This window comes from Chlorocebus sabaeus, chromosome 16, assembly GCF_047675955.1.
Source record: "Chlorocebus sabaeus isolate Y175 chromosome 16, mChlSab1.0.hap1, whole genome shotgun sequence".
NCBI lineage: Eukaryota > Metazoa > Chordata > Mammalia > Primates > Cercopithecidae > Chlorocebus > Chlorocebus sabaeus.
Genome location: NC_132919.1, coordinates 47,952,620 through 47,970,624, shown reverse-complemented (window position 1 = coordinate 47,970,624; position 18,005 = coordinate 47,952,620). Strand labels below are relative to the sequence as shown.

Sequence of the window (18,005 nt, the reverse complement as noted above, 5' to 3'; positions counted from 1 at the left end):
AGAGTGTGGAATCCTGATTTCGGAACTAGAAGCTTAGCCTAGGGCTGAGATTCCTTTCCCCACTCACTACATTTTATTTTGAAGGATTTCAGACCTACAGAAAAGATGAAAGAATAGTTCAATGGAGGCTATATATCCTTTGTCTATTATGTATCCGTAAAGTCTGGAAATAGGCAAATATTCATAATGCCATCAAGAACATCTTCAATCTATTGAAAAATATGGTAGGCCAGACGGGGTGGCTCATGCCTATAATCCCAGCACTTTGGGAGGCCAAGACGGGAGACTCACTTGAGCCCACGAGTTTGAGACCAGCCTAGGCAACATGGCAAGACTGTCTCCAAAAAATAAAATGTTTCCTGACTTCGTGGTCAAGCTATAGATTGATCAATTGTTAATTTTTGGCCACACTTACTTCATCTTTAGATAAATATGTGTGTATAATTTTTTTTTCTGAGTAATTTAAAAGTTGTAGACATCAGTCCAGGCACAGTGACTCACGCCTGTAATCCCAGCACTTTGTGAGGCCGAGGCAGGTGGATCATTTGGGGTCAAGAGTTCAAGACCTGCCTAGCCAACATGGCAAAACCCCTTCTCTACCCCCCCACCCCCCAAAAATACAAAAATTAGCCGGGCATGGTGGCACGCACCTGTAGTCCCAGCTACTTGAGAGGCTGAGGCAGGAAAATCACTTGAACCAGGGAGGCGGAGGTTGCAGTGAGCTGAGATTATGCCACTGCACTCCAGCCTGTGACAGTGAGACTCTGTCTTAAAATAAATAAATAAATAAATTCATTAACTACATACAATCATAGATAATTGTAGCCTTTCTCCATTAAAAAAGAGCTTTTCAGTTTTAAAAGGGCTGAATTTTTTTTTTTTTTTTTGAGACAGGGCCTCACTGTCACTGAAGCTGGAATGCCATGGTATGACCACAGCTCACTGCAGTTGTGACCTTTCAGGTTCAAGTGATCCTCCACCTCAGCCTCCCAAGTAGCTGAGACTACAGGTGTGCACCACCATGCCTGGCTAATTGTTTAAGTTTTTGTAGAGATAGGGTCTCCCTATGTTTCCCAGGCTGGTCTCAAACTCCTGGGCTCAAGTGACCCTCCCACCTTGGCCTCCCAAAGTGCTGGGATATAGATGTGAGTCATTGTGCCTGGTGAAGGGGTGATACTCTTAACCTGGAAGTTGTATGTTATATGTGTGAGACAGAGGGAGTGGGGAGGGGCATTTTCCTGGGAAGAGGCTCCATAAGTTTCATACCTTATGTCATAGGGTACCATGATGCCAGAAGTAATCCAGTACCACTGCCAAATGAGGCATGCTAAGCTCAGCCTCTAGCTGAGTGACTAAGAATGGGGCCTCCCCACCTCTCAGGTAAGCACGTGCGCTTCCCATGTGCCCAGTGGGTGTGAATATCAGTCCTTCCTTGACCCTGTGGTAACATGGTAAGTGTTACTACCTCTCCTTTATTCATGAAATATTAAGCAAGCACAAATGGTGTGCCAGGGACTGCACTGGGCATGCAGGGAGGAACAAGACCTGTCCTGGCCCTCGAGGCACTCACTGCCATGTTGACAGATGTGTAAAGAGATTAATTCCAGGCTTGTCAGTCAAGGTGTGCAGGCAGGTCGTGGGAGCCAGGAGCATGTTTAGTTTAGAGGGACTAGGAGCAGGACAGGAGAATACCCTTTTCTTACCACCTCCATTGGCCCTGCTGTCCTGGAAAGCCTGGCCCTGGGGCAGCCTGTGGGATGACCTGTGCTGCTCAGGGAGCTGCTTCCTGAGACTTCGCCTGATCTTGACATTCAAGAAGCCAGCACGGGGCTGAGGCAGGTGCACCATCAGATAACCTGGGACCACTCAGGTTTCTCCCAGCTGCCAGGGCTCGTGCCACCTGAGATGTCCGGGCCCTCCCTGCCAGGACACCTCATGAGGCCTGTGCAGAGGAGTTGGGTAGGAGCCAGGGCCAAGTGGGGGTGGCACAGATCACCTTCTGTGACTCAGTCTAGGCTTTCCTTGACCAGATGAATCAGAAGCTCCTGGAGTTGAAGCCCTGGAATCTAGTTTTTCAACGCTCATAGATGGCCCTAATGATCATTCCCTTTTGGGAACCCCGATTACAATCATTTTTTGCCTTCCATCCCAGGAGACTGGGGGCAGGAGGAAAGGGGGACACGGCTCTTTCCAGTGTCCCATGACAAAGTGGGAAGGGCGGCCTTCATTTCACATCCCAGCCCTTCCATGGCTCATCCATCGGGGGCTTCTCCTCCCCCATAGTGGGACCTGGGTTGTCATCTTTTCACCTGCCCTACATGGACGCAAGTAAAAGGGGTGAACAACCCCCTCTGGTGATGAAGTTGGGGATGTGTAGTACATGTGGGTATGTGGTTACAGCTTGAAGCACCAAACCTTCTGCGTGCAGGTAGAGCACTGATCATTTGAAAGCCTTCCACCTGAGCCACCCCTCCCTGCTGTCGAGCAGTATGAGGTCGACAGGACAGGTCTTTTCATTTCCATCTTAGATAGGGACATTCATGGAGGCTCTCTAACTCGACTCAAGTCCTATAAGCAGTAAGTAGAAGGCCTGGCATAACACTTCTGAGCATCCAGAACTTTCTGTCCCATCATTGTTTTCTCCTTGCTGTAGGTCAAGGTCAGGTGGTCTGCCTCTTAAATTAGGCAAAGTCCAGACCTCTCAAATTTGGGGGCAGGGAGGGTGAGGGTCTCACTGTGTCCCCCAGGCTGGAGTGCAATGTTAGGATCGCAACTCACTGCAGCCTCAAACTCCTAGGCTAAGTGATCCTCCCACATCAGCTCTCCAGCCCCTTGTAGCTGGCATCATGCCCATGAGACCACTCACCTCTCCTCTCACCCCCTTCTGCAAAGAAAAGAACTTTAAATAATAGAATGAAATCACTGTGTGATAGATTGTATTATGTCCAAAATATTTGCTTCCCCTCTTTGGCTTGAGCCTCACCTGAGGGCCTGGGGAGGATTATATACACCTACCTTGTTGAACCTGGAAGGGCCATGAAACGTGCCTGGCACTGGTTATAAGAGCCGGTGGGTGGTCCATCAGCTGTTGCAGTGACCTGCAATGTTCACATGGAGACTGTTTAGTCAGCCTAGGTCCCAGGGTGAAGAAGATGGTCAGAGCAGCCGGCCACAATAGACACAAACGGTAGAGAGAAATTAGCCCCTGCCATTGTAGACCAGTAGACTTTCCAGTTGTTGCCGCACCATAATTGAGACTAACTGCCTGATTCAGTTTGTAATCCCACCATTCAAAGATTAGCTATTGTTAAGATTCTGGTGTGTATCTTAGCAGAATTTCTGATACACAAATGAATGTATTTAGATACACAATCTTACAAAAATGGGACAATACACATCTTGCTTTGTAGCTTTCTTGTCTTATGTAATATGTACTGAGTGTCTTTCCATGGTAAATTTATATCTGGATCCAATTTTTCAGTATTGGGATCACAGTGTGGCTCCATAGCGTACTGATGCATGGTTATGCCAAAAGATGTTGTTTTCCCAGTTTCGTTTCATTTCTTTTCTCCTTCCTTCCTTCCTTTTCTTTCTTTCTTTTTTTTTTTTTGAGACGGAGTTTCACTCTTGTTGCCCAGGCTGCTGTGCAATGGCACGATCTCCGCTCACTGCAACCTCTGCCTCCCGGGTTCAAGCGATTCTCCTGCCTCAGCTTCCTGAGTGGCTGGGATTACAGGCGCGCACCACCACGCCCAGCTAATTTTTTGTATTTTTAGTAGAGATGGAGTTTCACCATGGCCAGGCTGGCCTTGAACTCCTGACCTCAGGTGATCCGCCTGCCTCGGCCTCCCGCAGTGTTGGGATTACAGGCGTGAGCCACCCTGCCCGGCCCCTTCCCTTTCTTTCTCTTTTCTCTTTCTTTCTTTTTGACATCTCTGTCACCCAGGCTAGAGTGGAGTGCAGTGACACAGTCATGGCTCACTGCAGCCTCAACCTCCTGGGCTCAAGCAATCTTCCCACCTTAGCCTCCTGAGTAGCTGGATCCACCACACCTGGCTAATTGTTAAATTTTTTGTAAAGACAGGGTTTTGCCATGTGACCCAGGTTGCTTTTGAACTCCTGAGCTCAAGCAGTCCTCCCCCACTTGGCCTCCCAAAGTGCTGGGATTACTGGGGTTACAGGTGTGAGCCACCGCACTCAGCCTCCAGTTCCTTTTTTTTTTTTTTCTTTTTTTGAGACAGAGTCTTGCTCCCTCACCCAGGCTGGAGTGCAGTGGCGCAATCTTGGCTCACTGCAACCTCTGCCCCCCAGGTTCAAACAATTCAACATCAAACTCCCAGGCTCAAGTGATCCTCCTACCTCTCCACCCCTTTGTAGCTGGTACTACAGATGCACACCAGCATGCCCAGCTAATTTTTAAATTTTTTACAGAGGTGCAGTCTCACTATGTTGTCCAGGCTAGTCTTTTTTTGGGGGGGGGGGGCGCGGAGTCGTACTCTTATCACCCAGGCTGGAGTGCAGTGGCGCAATCTCACCTCACTGCAACCTCTGCTGCCCAGGTTCAACTGATTCTCCTGTCTCACCCTCCTGGAGTAGCTGGGATTACAGGTGCCTGCCACTGTGCCCGGATACTTTTTGTATTTTTAGTAGAGATGGCTTTTCACTATCTTGGCCAGACTGGTCTTGAACTCCTGACCTCGTGATCCACCTGTGTCAACTTCCCAAAGCGCTGGGATTACAGGCGTGAGCCACCGCGCCCAGCCACCCAGGCTGGTCTTGAACTCCTGGCTTCAAGTGATCCTCCTGCCTCAGTCTCCCAAAGTGTTGGGATCACAGGCGTGAGCCACTGCGCCCTGCTTAATTTTTGATAAATATAAACTCTGTGATGAACATGTTATGTAAATATTTTTATGCACTGGTTTGATCATTTTCTTTCTTTTTTTTTTTTGGAGGGGGTGGAATGAGAAAATTATTTTATTGTGGGGAGCAGGCCGATGTCCAACCTCAGAACTTCTGGAACTGCTTCTTGGTGCCGGCAGCCTTGGTGACCTTGAGCACGTTGAAGTGCACTGTCTTGCTCAGCGGCCAGCACTTGTCCACTGTTACGATGTCACCAATCTGGACGTCCCTGAAGCAGGGGGACAGGTGCACAGACATGTTCTTGTGGCGCTTCTCGAAGTGGTTGTACTTGCGGATGTAGTGGAGGTAGTCTTGGCGGATGACAATGGTTCCCTGCATCTTCATCTTGGTCACCACACCAGAGAGTATCCGCCCTTCAATGGAGACATTACCAGTGAAGGGGCATTTCCTGTCAATGTAGGTGCCCTCAATAGCCTCTTTGGGTGTCTTGAAGCCCAGACCTATGTTCTTGTAGTACCACGGGAGCTTCTTGCCATTTTCTCCCAGCAGGACCCTCTTCTTGTTTTGAAAGATGGTAGGCTGCTTTTGGCAGGCACGCTCAGTCTGAATGTCCGCCATCTTCCCGGCTGCCTGAAAAAGGCGGTTTGATCATTTTCTTAGGTTTAGGATAAATCCCAAGAAGTGGAATTGCTGAGTCTAAGGATTTGCACATCCTTTGTTTGGATACACAATGGCAGGCTACCCCTCCAGGAAGCCTGCCCAGTTCACACTCTTGCCAGCCTGCTAGCGCCCTTTTCTGTACAGCCTCATCAATAGCAAGCATGATCAGTTTTTCCAGATGATTCCAACTTGGAGAGCATTCCTCTTTTTTTTTTTTTTTTTTTTAGATGGAGTCTCGCTCTGTCCCCTAGGCTGGAATGCAGTAGCTTGATCTTGGCTCACTGCAACCTCCGTCTTCCAGGTTCAAGTGATTATCTTGCCTCAGCCTCCTGAGTAGCTGGGACTACAAGTGCATGCCACCATACCCGGCTAATTTTTTTGTAGTTTTAGTAGAGATGGGGTTTTGCCATGTTGACCAGGCAAGAGATTGAGATCTCTTGACCTTGTGATCCACCCACCTTGGCCTCCTAACGTGCTGGGATTACAGGTGTGAGCTACCGCACCCAGCCTGAAAAGCATTCTTGGTCCTAGCTTTATCATCAGTACTGCCTTGGCAACTGTTTGGTCCATCTGATTAATCACTGCCAAGTCAGAAAGCAAAGAGGATACAACCTCTGGGACCACCTAGGTAGAAGACTGAGTTGGAACTCAGTCTAATTTCCATGTCTTGTACATTACCTCTGAGTTTCTGTTACTCAGAGGACTGCCTCCTGGGAGAATCCCAGGTCTCCCTTTTATCTTTCTCTCCCTGTTGCCCCTTCTCCCTGAGGGGATTTTTAAAGCCAATTTTAAAATAATTATTATGAAACAAATAACAAAATAGAAATATTGGACAGAATTCTAAATGAAAAAGAAAAAAGGATCACCCATAATCAGTGGTCCCAACAAATTACATTGTTTTTATTTGCCTCTGTTCCCTTCCAGTCCCAGTCCAAATGCATGCCATATTTTTACCCAGATGTGACCCTGGCCCAGATCTAATTTTGCATTCTGTCCCTTTCAATTCTGTTGTCATAAGCAGTTTTCCACATTGCTACATGGTCATCATCTTATTCTCATTGTTGCACAATGTTCCAATGAGTGAATAATTTAATCATCATTACCCTAATATAAGTCACTTACATGGTTGTTCAATTTCCCTATAATAAATACTGCCATAGTGCATGCTTTTGTGGATATGGCTTCTTCCTTCATTTGAATTATTTCCTCAGGTCAGTTCTCAAGAGTGAGATAGGTCAAAAGGTACGAAGGCTTTAATGATTCTTGGCATGAGAACTGGAACATTGTTTTCCAAAGGGTTTTTCTTCTTTTTTTTTTATTTTCCTGCTCAAAAGTTAATATATGCTATCTTTCAACCATATAGAATAAAGCAAAAATTCTACTACCCAGAAATTACCACTACTAACATTTGGCCAACCATCCCTCCAGGCATCTCTGGATATACATATCCATCTATATGTATAATCTGCATAGATATACATATAGATGTAGACATAAAAATAATTTTTCACAAAAGGGATCACATCCCCATGCCAGTTTTGCAACCTGCTTTTTTACTCAACAACATGTCCTGGCTTTTTCTAATTGGTTCTGCCACCACCAGTGCCTAGGTGGTAGCAAAATGTAGTACAGCAATAGCTCTAGCCACGCACGGTACCAAGAATTTTATGTACATTAGCTAATTTAAGCTCTGCAGTAACCAAATGAGATAAGTTATATTATCATCGTGCCCATTTTACAAATGAGGGAACAGGCTCAGAGAAATTGACTGCACAGGGTCACAGAGCTAGGGAGTGATGGGGCTGGCACTCCAAAACAGATGTTTAGACAAGTAATACACAAACACATGTCTATTGTAAAAGATTAAAATAATAAATGCAAGCAAGAACATAGCATAGAAACTAAAGTGTGAAAGTCCCATTTACACTTCCAGAGAGGTTTGGTGTGTGTATCAGTTAAGTTTAGGTTCAATTGCATATAACGGAAAACCAAAATAGCACAGGCTTAAACAAGATAGGATTTGTTTTCTTCACATAAAAGAAGTCTGCACGTAGCATTTCAGGGCTAGCATGGTGGGCCCATGCTCATTAGTCATGAAGAACCCATTTTCAGTTTATGGCTTCATCCTTAAGGTCTCCACATGGACTAATATTGTCCCTGGAGCTCCAGCCATCATGCCTGCTTTCTAGGCAACAAGGAGAAGGCTGGAGGGGCAGTACCATGGTTTTTCCCAGATGTATCAGCCTCTCTCTAAAGAGCTTTCCCTAAAGTCCCTCTACCATATGATATCGCTTTAATTCTGTTCTAAAAATTTTTTTTAATTTTTTTGAGATGGAGTCTCACTCTGTTGCCCAGGCTGGAGTGCAGTGGCATGATCTTGGTTCACTGCAACCTCCACCTCCCGGTTCTAGTGATTCTCCTGCCTCAGCCTCCCGAGTAGCTAGGAATACAGACGTGCACCACCACGCCCAGCTAATTTCTGTATTTTTAGTAGAGACGGGGTTTCACCATGTTGGCCAGGTTGGTCTCAAACTCCTGACCTCAGGTGATCCGCCCACCTCGGCCTCCCAAAGTGCTGGGATTATAGGCGTGAGCTACTGCGCCCAGCCTGATACCAGTTTATTTCTAATTGACCACCCTTATCCACAGGGAGGCTGTGCAGTGTAGTTTTTTTTCTGTTTTTTTTTGAGACGCAGTCTCGCTGTGTCGCCCAGGCTGGAGTGCAGTGGCCAGATCTCAGCTCACTGCAAGCTCCGCCTCCCGGGTTTACGCCATTCTCCTGCCTCCGCCTGCGTGCGGAGTAGCTGGGACTACAGGCGCCCACCACCACGCCTGGCTAGTTTTTTGTATTTTTTTTAGTAGAGATGGGGTTTCACCGTGTTAGCCACGATGGTCTCAATCTCCTGACCTTGTGATCTGCCCGTCTCGGCCTCCCAAAGTGCTGGGATTACAGGCTTGAGCCACCGTGCCCAGCCCAGTGTAGTTTTTAAACGGAGCGTTTTGCAGCTTCTCCAACCCCAGCTCCCCGCATAATACAAGTGCTTGGTTGATTTTTTTTAAGGGGGAAAGAATCGATATTAAGAGAAAATTAGACAGTTCTGCCACCATGTAGATCTTTCCCAATCCTTTCCTACAAATTTAAATATGTATATATTGTGAAAGTCAATTGTACAAATTGGGTCATTCTTGCCATACTCAACTAAATCAGAGTCAATGGGTTGGGGGAAAAAGTACTTGGGACACATAACATCGCTCCAAGAAGTAAATTTTCCACAAGCTTGGCTGCTGAAACCGCCTGTTGTAACCCGAAACTACTATCTAATGGCTACTGAAACAACTTGCTGCAACTCTAAGACTAGTTTTACCCACCCCTTCGCTCACCAGTCAGTGCTTGCCATCCCCAAAACCTTACTAGCTCCAATGAAGTATCTTTCAAAACAATTCTCCTTTTCATAAAACCCCCAAACATCTCTTTGTCCTTTGGCTATATTAAAGACCACCCAGTCTGTGTGTATGCCCCAAATTGCAATTGTTGCTTCTGAGATAAAATGTTAAATTTAGAGATTAATCTCTACATTTTTGACTTTGACAATATGTACATATATAATAATATAGTTTTAAATGGTACATTGTTTTAATTTACATTTTAAAGCCTTACTGACCAGATTAAACATTCTCCATTAAATATTTGTTTACTAATCATTGTGTTATGTGCACAGTTAAGCTCTTTGCTTATTTAGCCAATTAAAGCCTTGAAGATACCTTGATCCAATTGAACAGACTGTCAAGGTAAAGAGATAGAGGCTGGTGCAGTGGCTCACGCCTGTAATCCCCTCACTTTGGGAGGCTGAGGCAGGTGGATCATGAGGTCAGGAGATCGAGAGCATCCTGGCCAACATGGTGAAACCCCGTCTCTACTAAAAAAAATACTACTCAGGAGGCTGAGGCAGGAGAATCGCATGAACCAGGGAGTCAGAGGTTGCAGTCAGCCAAGATAGCGCCGTTGTACTCCAGCCTGGGAGACATAGCAAGACTCCATCTCAAAAAAAAAAAAGATAATAGATAGAGGGATAGATGACAGGTGTTATAACTCTTTGTATTATTCGCTGCAAATACTGCTTCTAATATGCTATCCTTTTTATTTTTCGTGGATTTTAATTTTTTTGGAAGTGAGGTTTCCAGAAATTTCAACTACATTTATATATTTAAGTCCATCTTTTGCCTTGGGGCTTTTTCTATTAGTCCCAGGCTCAGACATTAGTCCCACCTCCAGAGATATGGTTGGTGTTGAAGTTGGCCTTCTCCTTCCAAGAGGGGCAGTCTAATGTTGGTGGCTAGGCCTACCTGGGTTCGAATCTGAATCTTGACTGTCACTTCCTACTATACAACTAGGAAGCACACGTCTGTCATCTGAGTTCTAGTTTTCTTGACTGTTGGTGAGGAGGTTGGACCAACCCCAGGTTCTTAAACTTGCCTATGCATCAGAACCGTCAGAGGCTCCAAAATACACATTCCTGCCCTTCCACCTCGCACCTCAGCTCAGATCTACACAACCCGAATGGCTGTATCCAGGAGTCTGTATTTTTTAAAACGCTCCCCTGAGCCTGACATTCAGACATGTTGCAGAATCGCCGCACCAGCCAGTGTCTGAGAGGGCCTCCTACACCGGGCTCTCTGTGCAGTGGGTGAGTGAGAGGAGGGTGGTGGCCCTTGGCCACTGTGTCCCCCCCTCAAAGCCAGTTGGCCCTGCCTTGTCCTCTTGGGTCAGAGCTCCCATTTCACATCCAACCTGAACCGCAGCCCATTCTCCCTGCTTTCTCAGGGCTGGAGCTGGGGGTGAAAGGGTGATCAGGATCCTGCAGTGTGAGTGGGGTTCGGGGGCTGCCACGGCAATGCGGCTAGGAGGGGGCCAGTGTTCCTTACTGGCTGGCTACCCTTAGTTAAGCCTCTCACCCTATGAATCTCCACCTCTTCACCTCTGACAGCAGGACTGAGACCTTGCCTTCCTTGCAAGGCAGCCCTAAGGTCTGCGATGATGGGTGGATGGAAAAAGCCTCAAGCAGTTCCTGCCACAAAATGTGCATTTGACAAATGTGATAGATGTTACTATTAGCGCTTTTTTTTTTTTTTTCTTTTTCTTTCTTTCTTTCTTTTTTTGAGACAGAGTCGCTCTGTTGCCAAAGCTAGAGTGCAGTGACACAATCTTAGCTCCACCTCCCCGGTTCAAGCAATTCTCCTGCCTCTGTCTCCCGAGTAGCTGGGACTACAGGTGCTCACCACCACACCTGGCTAATTTTTGTATTTTTGGTAGATATGAGGTTTCACCATGTTGGCCAGGCTGGTCTTGAACTCTTGACCTCAAGCGATCCACCTGTCTCGACTGCCTCCGCCTCCTAAAGTGCAAGAATGACAAGCGTGAGTCACCGCACCCGGCCACTATTAGTGTTTTATTGGAATTTACAGCTGTAGGGGAGGCAAAATTTTATCTCCTACCATCTTGGGGTTTTTTGGCTGGGACTCAGAATTAAACTGACATAAGACAGATTAACAGGAGAAAAACATCCAAATTTGGATGGAAAAAACATCCAAATTTATTTAATACAGTTTGTATGTGGCACAGGAGACTTCATAAGGAAATGAAGACCCAAAGATGCAGTTAGAATTGAACACTTGGCCGGGCACCGTGGCTCACACCTGTAATCTCAGCACTTTGGGAGGCCAAGGCAGGCAGATCACTTGAGGTCATGAGTTCAAGACCAGCCTGAACAAAATGGTGATGTGAAACTCCCATCTCAACTAAAAAAAAAAAAGGAAAATAAAAAATTATCCAGGCATGATGGTGTGCACCTGTAGTCCCAGCTACTCGGGAGGCTGAGACAGGAGAATCGCTTGAGCCTGGGAGGCAGAGGTTGCAGTGAGCCGAGATCGCGCCACTGCACTCCATCCTGGAGAACAAGAGTGAGACTTGGTCTCAAAAAAAAGAAGCAGAAGGGGCCAGGCATGGTGGCTTACACCTGTAATCCCAGCACTTTGGGAGGCTGAGGCAGGAGGATTGCTTGAGTCAGAGGTTCGAGACCAGCCTGGGCAACATAGTGAGATATTCATCACTATAAAAATTTTTAAAAATAGCTGAGTGTGATGGTGCAGCTGTGGTCCCAGCTACTCAGGAGGCTGAAGTGGGACGATCAGTTGAGCCTGGGAAGGTCAAGATTGCAGTGAGCTATGATTGTGCCACTGCACTCTAGCCCGGGTAACAGAGTGAGACCCTGTCTTAAAAAAAAAAAAAGGAAGGTTCACATGATCTTCTTGCACCTGCTATTTTTCAAATGCCTTTAACTTAAAATAGTCAATAAGCCTGAGCAGCAGATTTGGGGGTAGCATGTTCTTAACTCCACAGTGTGCTGGGCATGCTGGCTCTAGAGAGCACAGCAGTGAATGGGCAGCAGAGCTGGAATCTGAATACAGCACGCATACTCCGGGGACCCAGGTGGGAGCCGTTCAGGGCTCCTGTGCTCAAACTAGGGTGTTTGAGCAGGATCCTTAAATTGTTCTGTGACCTTTGAACTTCACTCAAGCTGAGGATTGCCAGCCTGATGGTTTTCACACCTCATTTTATTATTGTTCGCACGTTAATCTGAAGGGCCTATGCTTGGCGGGGACTGGGAGGAGGGGCACATTTCTTCAGCAACTTCCCCAAAGATCTAAAGCTGCCTCCCTGAGCTGAGCCCCTGCCTGCAGGGAGGGCTCCAGGAGAGACCTAATCTAGAGTGAGGGCAGAGGAAAGGCAACCTCTGGGGTGTCCCAGGTGTCAGGGATCTGGGAGGCAGGTGGGGCGGTCCCTGCCCAGATTAGTCAGCCACTTGAGGAATGGGGCCGCTCCTGCCTGACCTGCTGAGAGAAGGCAGGGAGCACTGGTATAAGGAGCCACATAGTGTGGGTGTCCACTGCCTGGAGGCTGCCAGTGGGCCTCATGGTGCACAGCCTCCCAGCCACCCAGGAGGTGGCAAATTCTATGCTGAGCCAGAGGGAAAAATTTCCAGGAGTCAAGTCTATTGAAGTTTGAGCAGCACAGGGAAGTGACAGGTCTCTCTCTGTCTTGTCAGGCACCAGGACTTCCTGTTCAAGACCTGTGTTAAAAAAAAACAGACACAAAGTAGGTCTGTACTGTATGATTTAATGTATACGAAATGTCCAGAATGGCAAATTCATAGAGATGGAAAGTAGATTAGTGGCTTCTAGGGATTGGTGGGTAGGGGACAATGGGGAGTGACTAATGGCTACAGGGTTTCTTTTGGGGTGATGGAAATGTTCTGGAACTGAACAGTGGTAATGGTTGCACAACCTTGTGAATATACGAAAAAAAAAACCACTGAATTGTATCCTTCAAATGGTGAATTTTATGTTATATAAAATTTTTTATGTGAATTATCTCAATTTTATTAAAAAAGGAACTACTACACATAAAATGCTTAGAAGGCTATGCAGGCCATGATAAGCCTTCAGTTAGATGCCATTTAGTTTATAAACTCCACTGAATTTATGGGTTGGTCCAGATCACCAGAAGGAAAACATAAAAGGAACATCATCTTTAGAAATTGAATTCACGGCCTGGCGCGGTGGCTCATGCCTGTAGTCCCAGCACTTTGGGAGGCCGAGGGAGCGGATAATGAGGTCAGGAGATCGAGACCATCCAGGCTAATATGGTAAAACCCCGTCTCTACTAAAAATACAAAAAATTAGCAGAGCATGGCAGCACGCGCCTGTAGTCCCAGCTACTAGGGAGGCTGAGGCAGGAGAACTGCTTGAACCCAGGAGGCGGAGCTTGCAATGAGCCAAGATCACCCCATTGTACTCCAGCCTGGGTGACAGAACGAGACTCCATCTCAAAAAAAAAATAAATAAATAAGAAAAGAAATTGAATTCCCATACTTAATACACGTTAAAGCATTTGTTTTCATATAGTTTCTTCTCTCATTTATTTCATACTCAGTCTTGACTTTACATGCTTTATATATACACTTATATAATATATATAAGCATTTATTTCGTATTGTTTTTAAATTTTATTTTCATGATCACTTTTGATATTTTTGAGGTGTGCCCAGGGCTTAAATTGCATTTGTTTTTAAAGTCTCAACTGGATTGAGTCTAGGACTGCCATGTAGCTCAGATAATCCACTTATGGTCAGGCCTGTGAAACAGCAGGATGCTCATTGACCTTGGGCTGAGAGCCTGAGATGGAGGCTTAGCTCCATTGCTTACAAGCTATGTGACCTGGGACAAGACTAAAGCTGTCAGATTTAGCAAATAAAAATACAGACACCCAGTTACATTTGAATTTCGGATAAACAATTATATACTGTTTAATGATATATTGTTTAATGATATATTGTTTAATGAAAAACAATGATATTAAACAGTGACCAGATAAACAATGAATATATTTTTTGTATAAACATATCCCAAATATTATATGGGACATACTTATACTAAAAAATTTATTTTATCTGAAATTAAAATTTATCTGTGAGAGTTTTCAAGGGAATCATATTTAGTTCTCACAACGCCCCCTGCTGCCCTTTCCCATTTTTGTCATGAAGTGACTTAGCCCAAGGCCATCCAGCTAGAAAATTATTAAGCTGGGATTTGAACTTGGGTGCGTCAACTGTAGCATGCTCTGCTACTGGAACTCAAGACAGATATGCAGCGACCTACAATTTTTTTTTTTTTTTTTTTTTTTTTGAGACAGAGTCTCACTCTGAGGCCAGGCTAGAGTGAGTACAGTGGCGCAATCTCGGTTCACTGCAACCTCTGCCGCCCGGGTTCAAGTGATTCTCCTGCCTAACCTCCCAAGTAGTTGGGGTTACAGGCGCCTGCCACCGTGCCCGGCTAATTTTTGTAGTTTTAGTAGAGACGGGGTTTCACCATCTTGGCCAGGCTAGTCTTGAACTCCTGACCTCATGATCCACCCGCCTCAGCCTCCCAAAGTGCTGGGATTACAGGCGTGAGCCACTGCACCTAGCCTGGCAGTGACCTACTTAATGATAGCCTGGGAGCCATGAGCTAACTTGGTAAGAACAGAAGCTTTCATGGACTGAGACAGACTTTTGAACAGGAGCTAGAGAATTCGATTTGAAAGTGTTTCTATGACCCTGTCTGTGTTAGTTTCCTGTTTCTGCCCTAATAAATGACCACATATTTAGTGGCTTAACACAAATTTATCTTGCTGCCTCTGGAGGTCAGAAGTCTGAAATGGTCCAGGTGTCAGCAGAGCTGTGTTCCTTGTGGAGGCTCTAGGAGAGAATCTGCCTCTTGCCTTTTCCAGCTTCTTCAGGCTTGCAGCATGTCTTGGCTCAGAGCCACACACTCTGACCTCCGCTTCCATTAGCACATCTCCCTCTCTGACGCTGACCCTTCTGCCACCTTCTTGTAACGACCCTTGTGATTACATGGGGCCCACTGGATAATCCTGGATCATCTCTGAATCTCAAGATCCTTAATCACATCTGCAAAATCCTTTTTGCCTTGCAAGGTAACATATTTACAGTTTCCGGCGATTAGGAGGTGGACATCTGTGGTGGAGCCGTTATTCTGCCTATCACACTAAGAGAAATGATCTAGTTGACTTGAGTGTCCCAGGCCTTAACTATAATCCCTTTCATCTGTCTAGTTTTCACACACATTCTTTTTTCCACCTTGCGTCCATCCTGGAAAGTAGATGAAGGCTGTGCTGAGCCCATTCTGTGAGGAAGGAAGATGAAACTCAGAGCGGAGGCCTCGTGCTGTGTGACACAGTTAAAAAGAGACTCAGGCCCAGGGCTTTTGATTCAGCACCTGCCCCCGCAGTTCCCAGCCATGCATCACTAGAACACCATTCTCACCGGTGGAGCAGGACAATTCCTCAGCTGCCCCCACAATTTAGGAAGGAGTCCCCAAGGTGAACCAGCTCCCTCAGCCCTGAATCTGCCCTCAGAAGGCGGCCTTCTGCCCAGAACGAGGATGGAGGGGTGCAGGCAGAGAACCGTTTTTTTGGTGGAGGTCCACGGGACAGAACCCAGAACTTACTGTCCATCCATCTTGGGCGTGTCCTCCCCAGCCGCCCAGGCTGACTAGACCAGCGCAGGAACTCCTGCATGCTCGGAGGGAGCCCTGATTCTTAGAACTGTCTTCCTATAGCAGTCCTCTTAGGAGCATGTCGCTGTGGTTTGTGGTTCTGTCCGTGGGTGCTGCTGCATGGGAGGAGTCAGCTCTCTCCCTGCCCCACAGATCATGGAAGGCAGTGACCATGGGCCACTGACGCTCCTGCAGGCTCCCCACACCCATCCATTAGGATGGCACACATGTGCCAGCCAGGAATGGGGGACACAGCCATGAATCTGACAGAAAGACTCCTGCACCTCTGGAACTTGTGCTTTAGCAGGGCAGACAGATCCCACAGAAGTGTATATGTAGGGGTTCTGAGGATGACGAATAGGATGAGGCACAAGAAGGTGACCGTGACCATGTGAGACAGGCACTGTCCCTACTCTATCACTCTATTTTTGTTTCTTCGGGTTTTTTTGAAACAGGGTCTCGTTCTGTCACTCAGGCTGGAGTACAGTGGTGTGATCATAGCTTACTGCAGCCTTGATCTTCCGGGCTCCAAGCAATCCTCCTGCTTCAGCCTCCTGAGTAACTAGGACTCCAGACACGCACCACCACCACACCCGGCTAATTTAAAAAATTTTTATTTTCAGTAGAGATAGGGTCTCACTATGTGGCCCAGGCTGGTCTCAAACTTCTGGGCTCAAGTGATCCTTCTGCTTTGACCTTCCAAAGTGCTGGGATTGCATGTGTGAGCCACCATGCCTAGTTGGCTGTCCCCACTCTAAAGCAGACAGCCCAAGTGGGGGCAAAGTTGAGAAGCAAACCCACACTTTACTCCAAAGCCTCTGAAAATCCTCCCTTGTGTCCTTCCTAAGAAGTGTCCCAGAGTCTCTGTGTCATCCCTGAAGCTGAAGTCAGTCCATTCTGGGAGCAGAGTCCAGCTGCGTCCTGTGTTTTGGGCTAAGAAGAATTTAAGATTCTGAGTGTGAGCTGAGCAAGGTTGTAGTAAGGAGGGCAGTGATGTGATGAATCGTTTAAGGGGTGCAGCTGCCAGATGTGAGTGGGTGAGGGCAGATGTGAGGGGCATGAGCCAGCTATGTGTGGGGGTGGCCAGATCTGGTGGGGGGGCACAATGGAAACAATAGGGGAGCAGGCCAGGTGGGTATGCGGAAGTGAGACACAGTGGTAGGATGAACCGGGAGGGGGTCCAGATGTGAGGGGCTGGAGAACGGATGACCCCCAGCCTCAGTCTTTAGGAGGGTGGCTGTCCCTGGGAAATGGATGATGCAGTCTGTGGAGGAAATGCGCTTTCTATTTAGGGAGGCTGTTTAGGAGTAGCTGACGACATGCCCAGCACCTGGATGGGTGGAAATAAACAGAGACATGAAGCAATAATTTATGCTGTGTCCTCTGTCAACCTAGCCACCACCTCCTCCTCCCTGGGCTCCAGGAAGTTGCTCAGAGTTGTGGAGCTGGGAGGAGACTGCAGGAGCTATGCTGGTGAAGTGATGCTGTCATGTGAGCTTGTGCTTTACACACTGCGCTTTTTTTTTTTTTTTTTTTTTTTTTTTTTTTAAGACAGAGTCTTGCTCTGTCACCCTAGGCTGGAGTGCAGTGGTGCAATCACAGCTCACTGCAGCCTCGACCTCCCAAGCTCAAGCAATCCATCCACCTCACTCTCTTGTATAGCTAGGACCACAAGTGCGTGACATGACATCTGGCTAATTTTTAGAATTTTTTTTGTAGAGACAGGGTCTCACTATGTTGCCCAGGCTGGTCTCAAACTCCTGGGCTCGAGTGATCCTCCTGCCTCAGCCTCCAGAAGTGTTGGGTTATAGGCACAAGCCATCATGCCCAGCCCCCTCCAGGCCTTTGTACCTTCTGTGTCCTTACCTGGAGTACCTGCCCCTTGAACTACCCATTGAGCTCTTTATTTAGTGACCCACCTCCTCTAAGAAGGCCCCCCTCATATCCAGTCTGTGGTTTCTAAATTGCAGCTAATTACTACCCCATGAGCTCACACATTAGAGTTGGAAATCTACTTTCAAATGACCCCACTTCGTGTCTAAAAGATTCCTAGGTTTGATTGGACTCTGAGCTCCAAAGGGCAAAAGGAAATGTTTCTTATTTTCTTCCATATCTTACAGAGCTTCTGGGACAGCCATGGAGGTAAGCCATTCCTGTCTCCCTTCAAGAAAGAACGTGCTATTCACCCACAAGGAGGGCAGTTAGCTTACAGCTTCTAACAAACATACTTTGCCTAGAGGACACGGTGGGTTGGCCAAGACTTTGTTAGATCTGCAGCACAATCTGAGGCTCTCCCAGCCCTTTCCTGCTTCCTCTCCTTCACTGGCCTTGCCACTACCCCCTCTCCCCACAATAAACCTCTTGCACTCCTA

At 46.9% G+C, this 18,005-nt stretch overlaps 2 protein-coding genes across 3 annotated transcripts in view; one reads left to right on the top strand and one right to left on the bottom strand.

The window, feature by feature from the left end:
• Positions 1-18,005, top strand: part of RSAD1 (radical S-adenosyl methionine domain containing 1) — a 25,390-nt gene extending 7,385 nt beyond the window's left edge. Inside the window, exons 10-11 of one of the 2 annotated variants that reach the window (XR_005238795.2) lie at positions 1,279-1,380; positions 17,754-18,005. The gene's annotated coding sequence lies outside the window, so the exon portion shown is untranslated. Of the gene's footprint in view, positions 1-1,278; positions 1,381-4,952; positions 6,684-17,753 lie in introns of those variants that run through there. The other variant, XR_005238796.2, reaches the window with a different exon arrangement.
• Positions 4,203-5,478, bottom strand: LOC103242926 (small ribosomal subunit protein uS17-like). The gene has a single exon (XM_008011475.3). It carries the CDS (start codon positions 5,476-5,478, stop codon positions 5,005-5,007), a length of 474 nt encoding a protein of 157 aa, XP_008009666.2. The 3' UTR covers positions 4,203-5,004.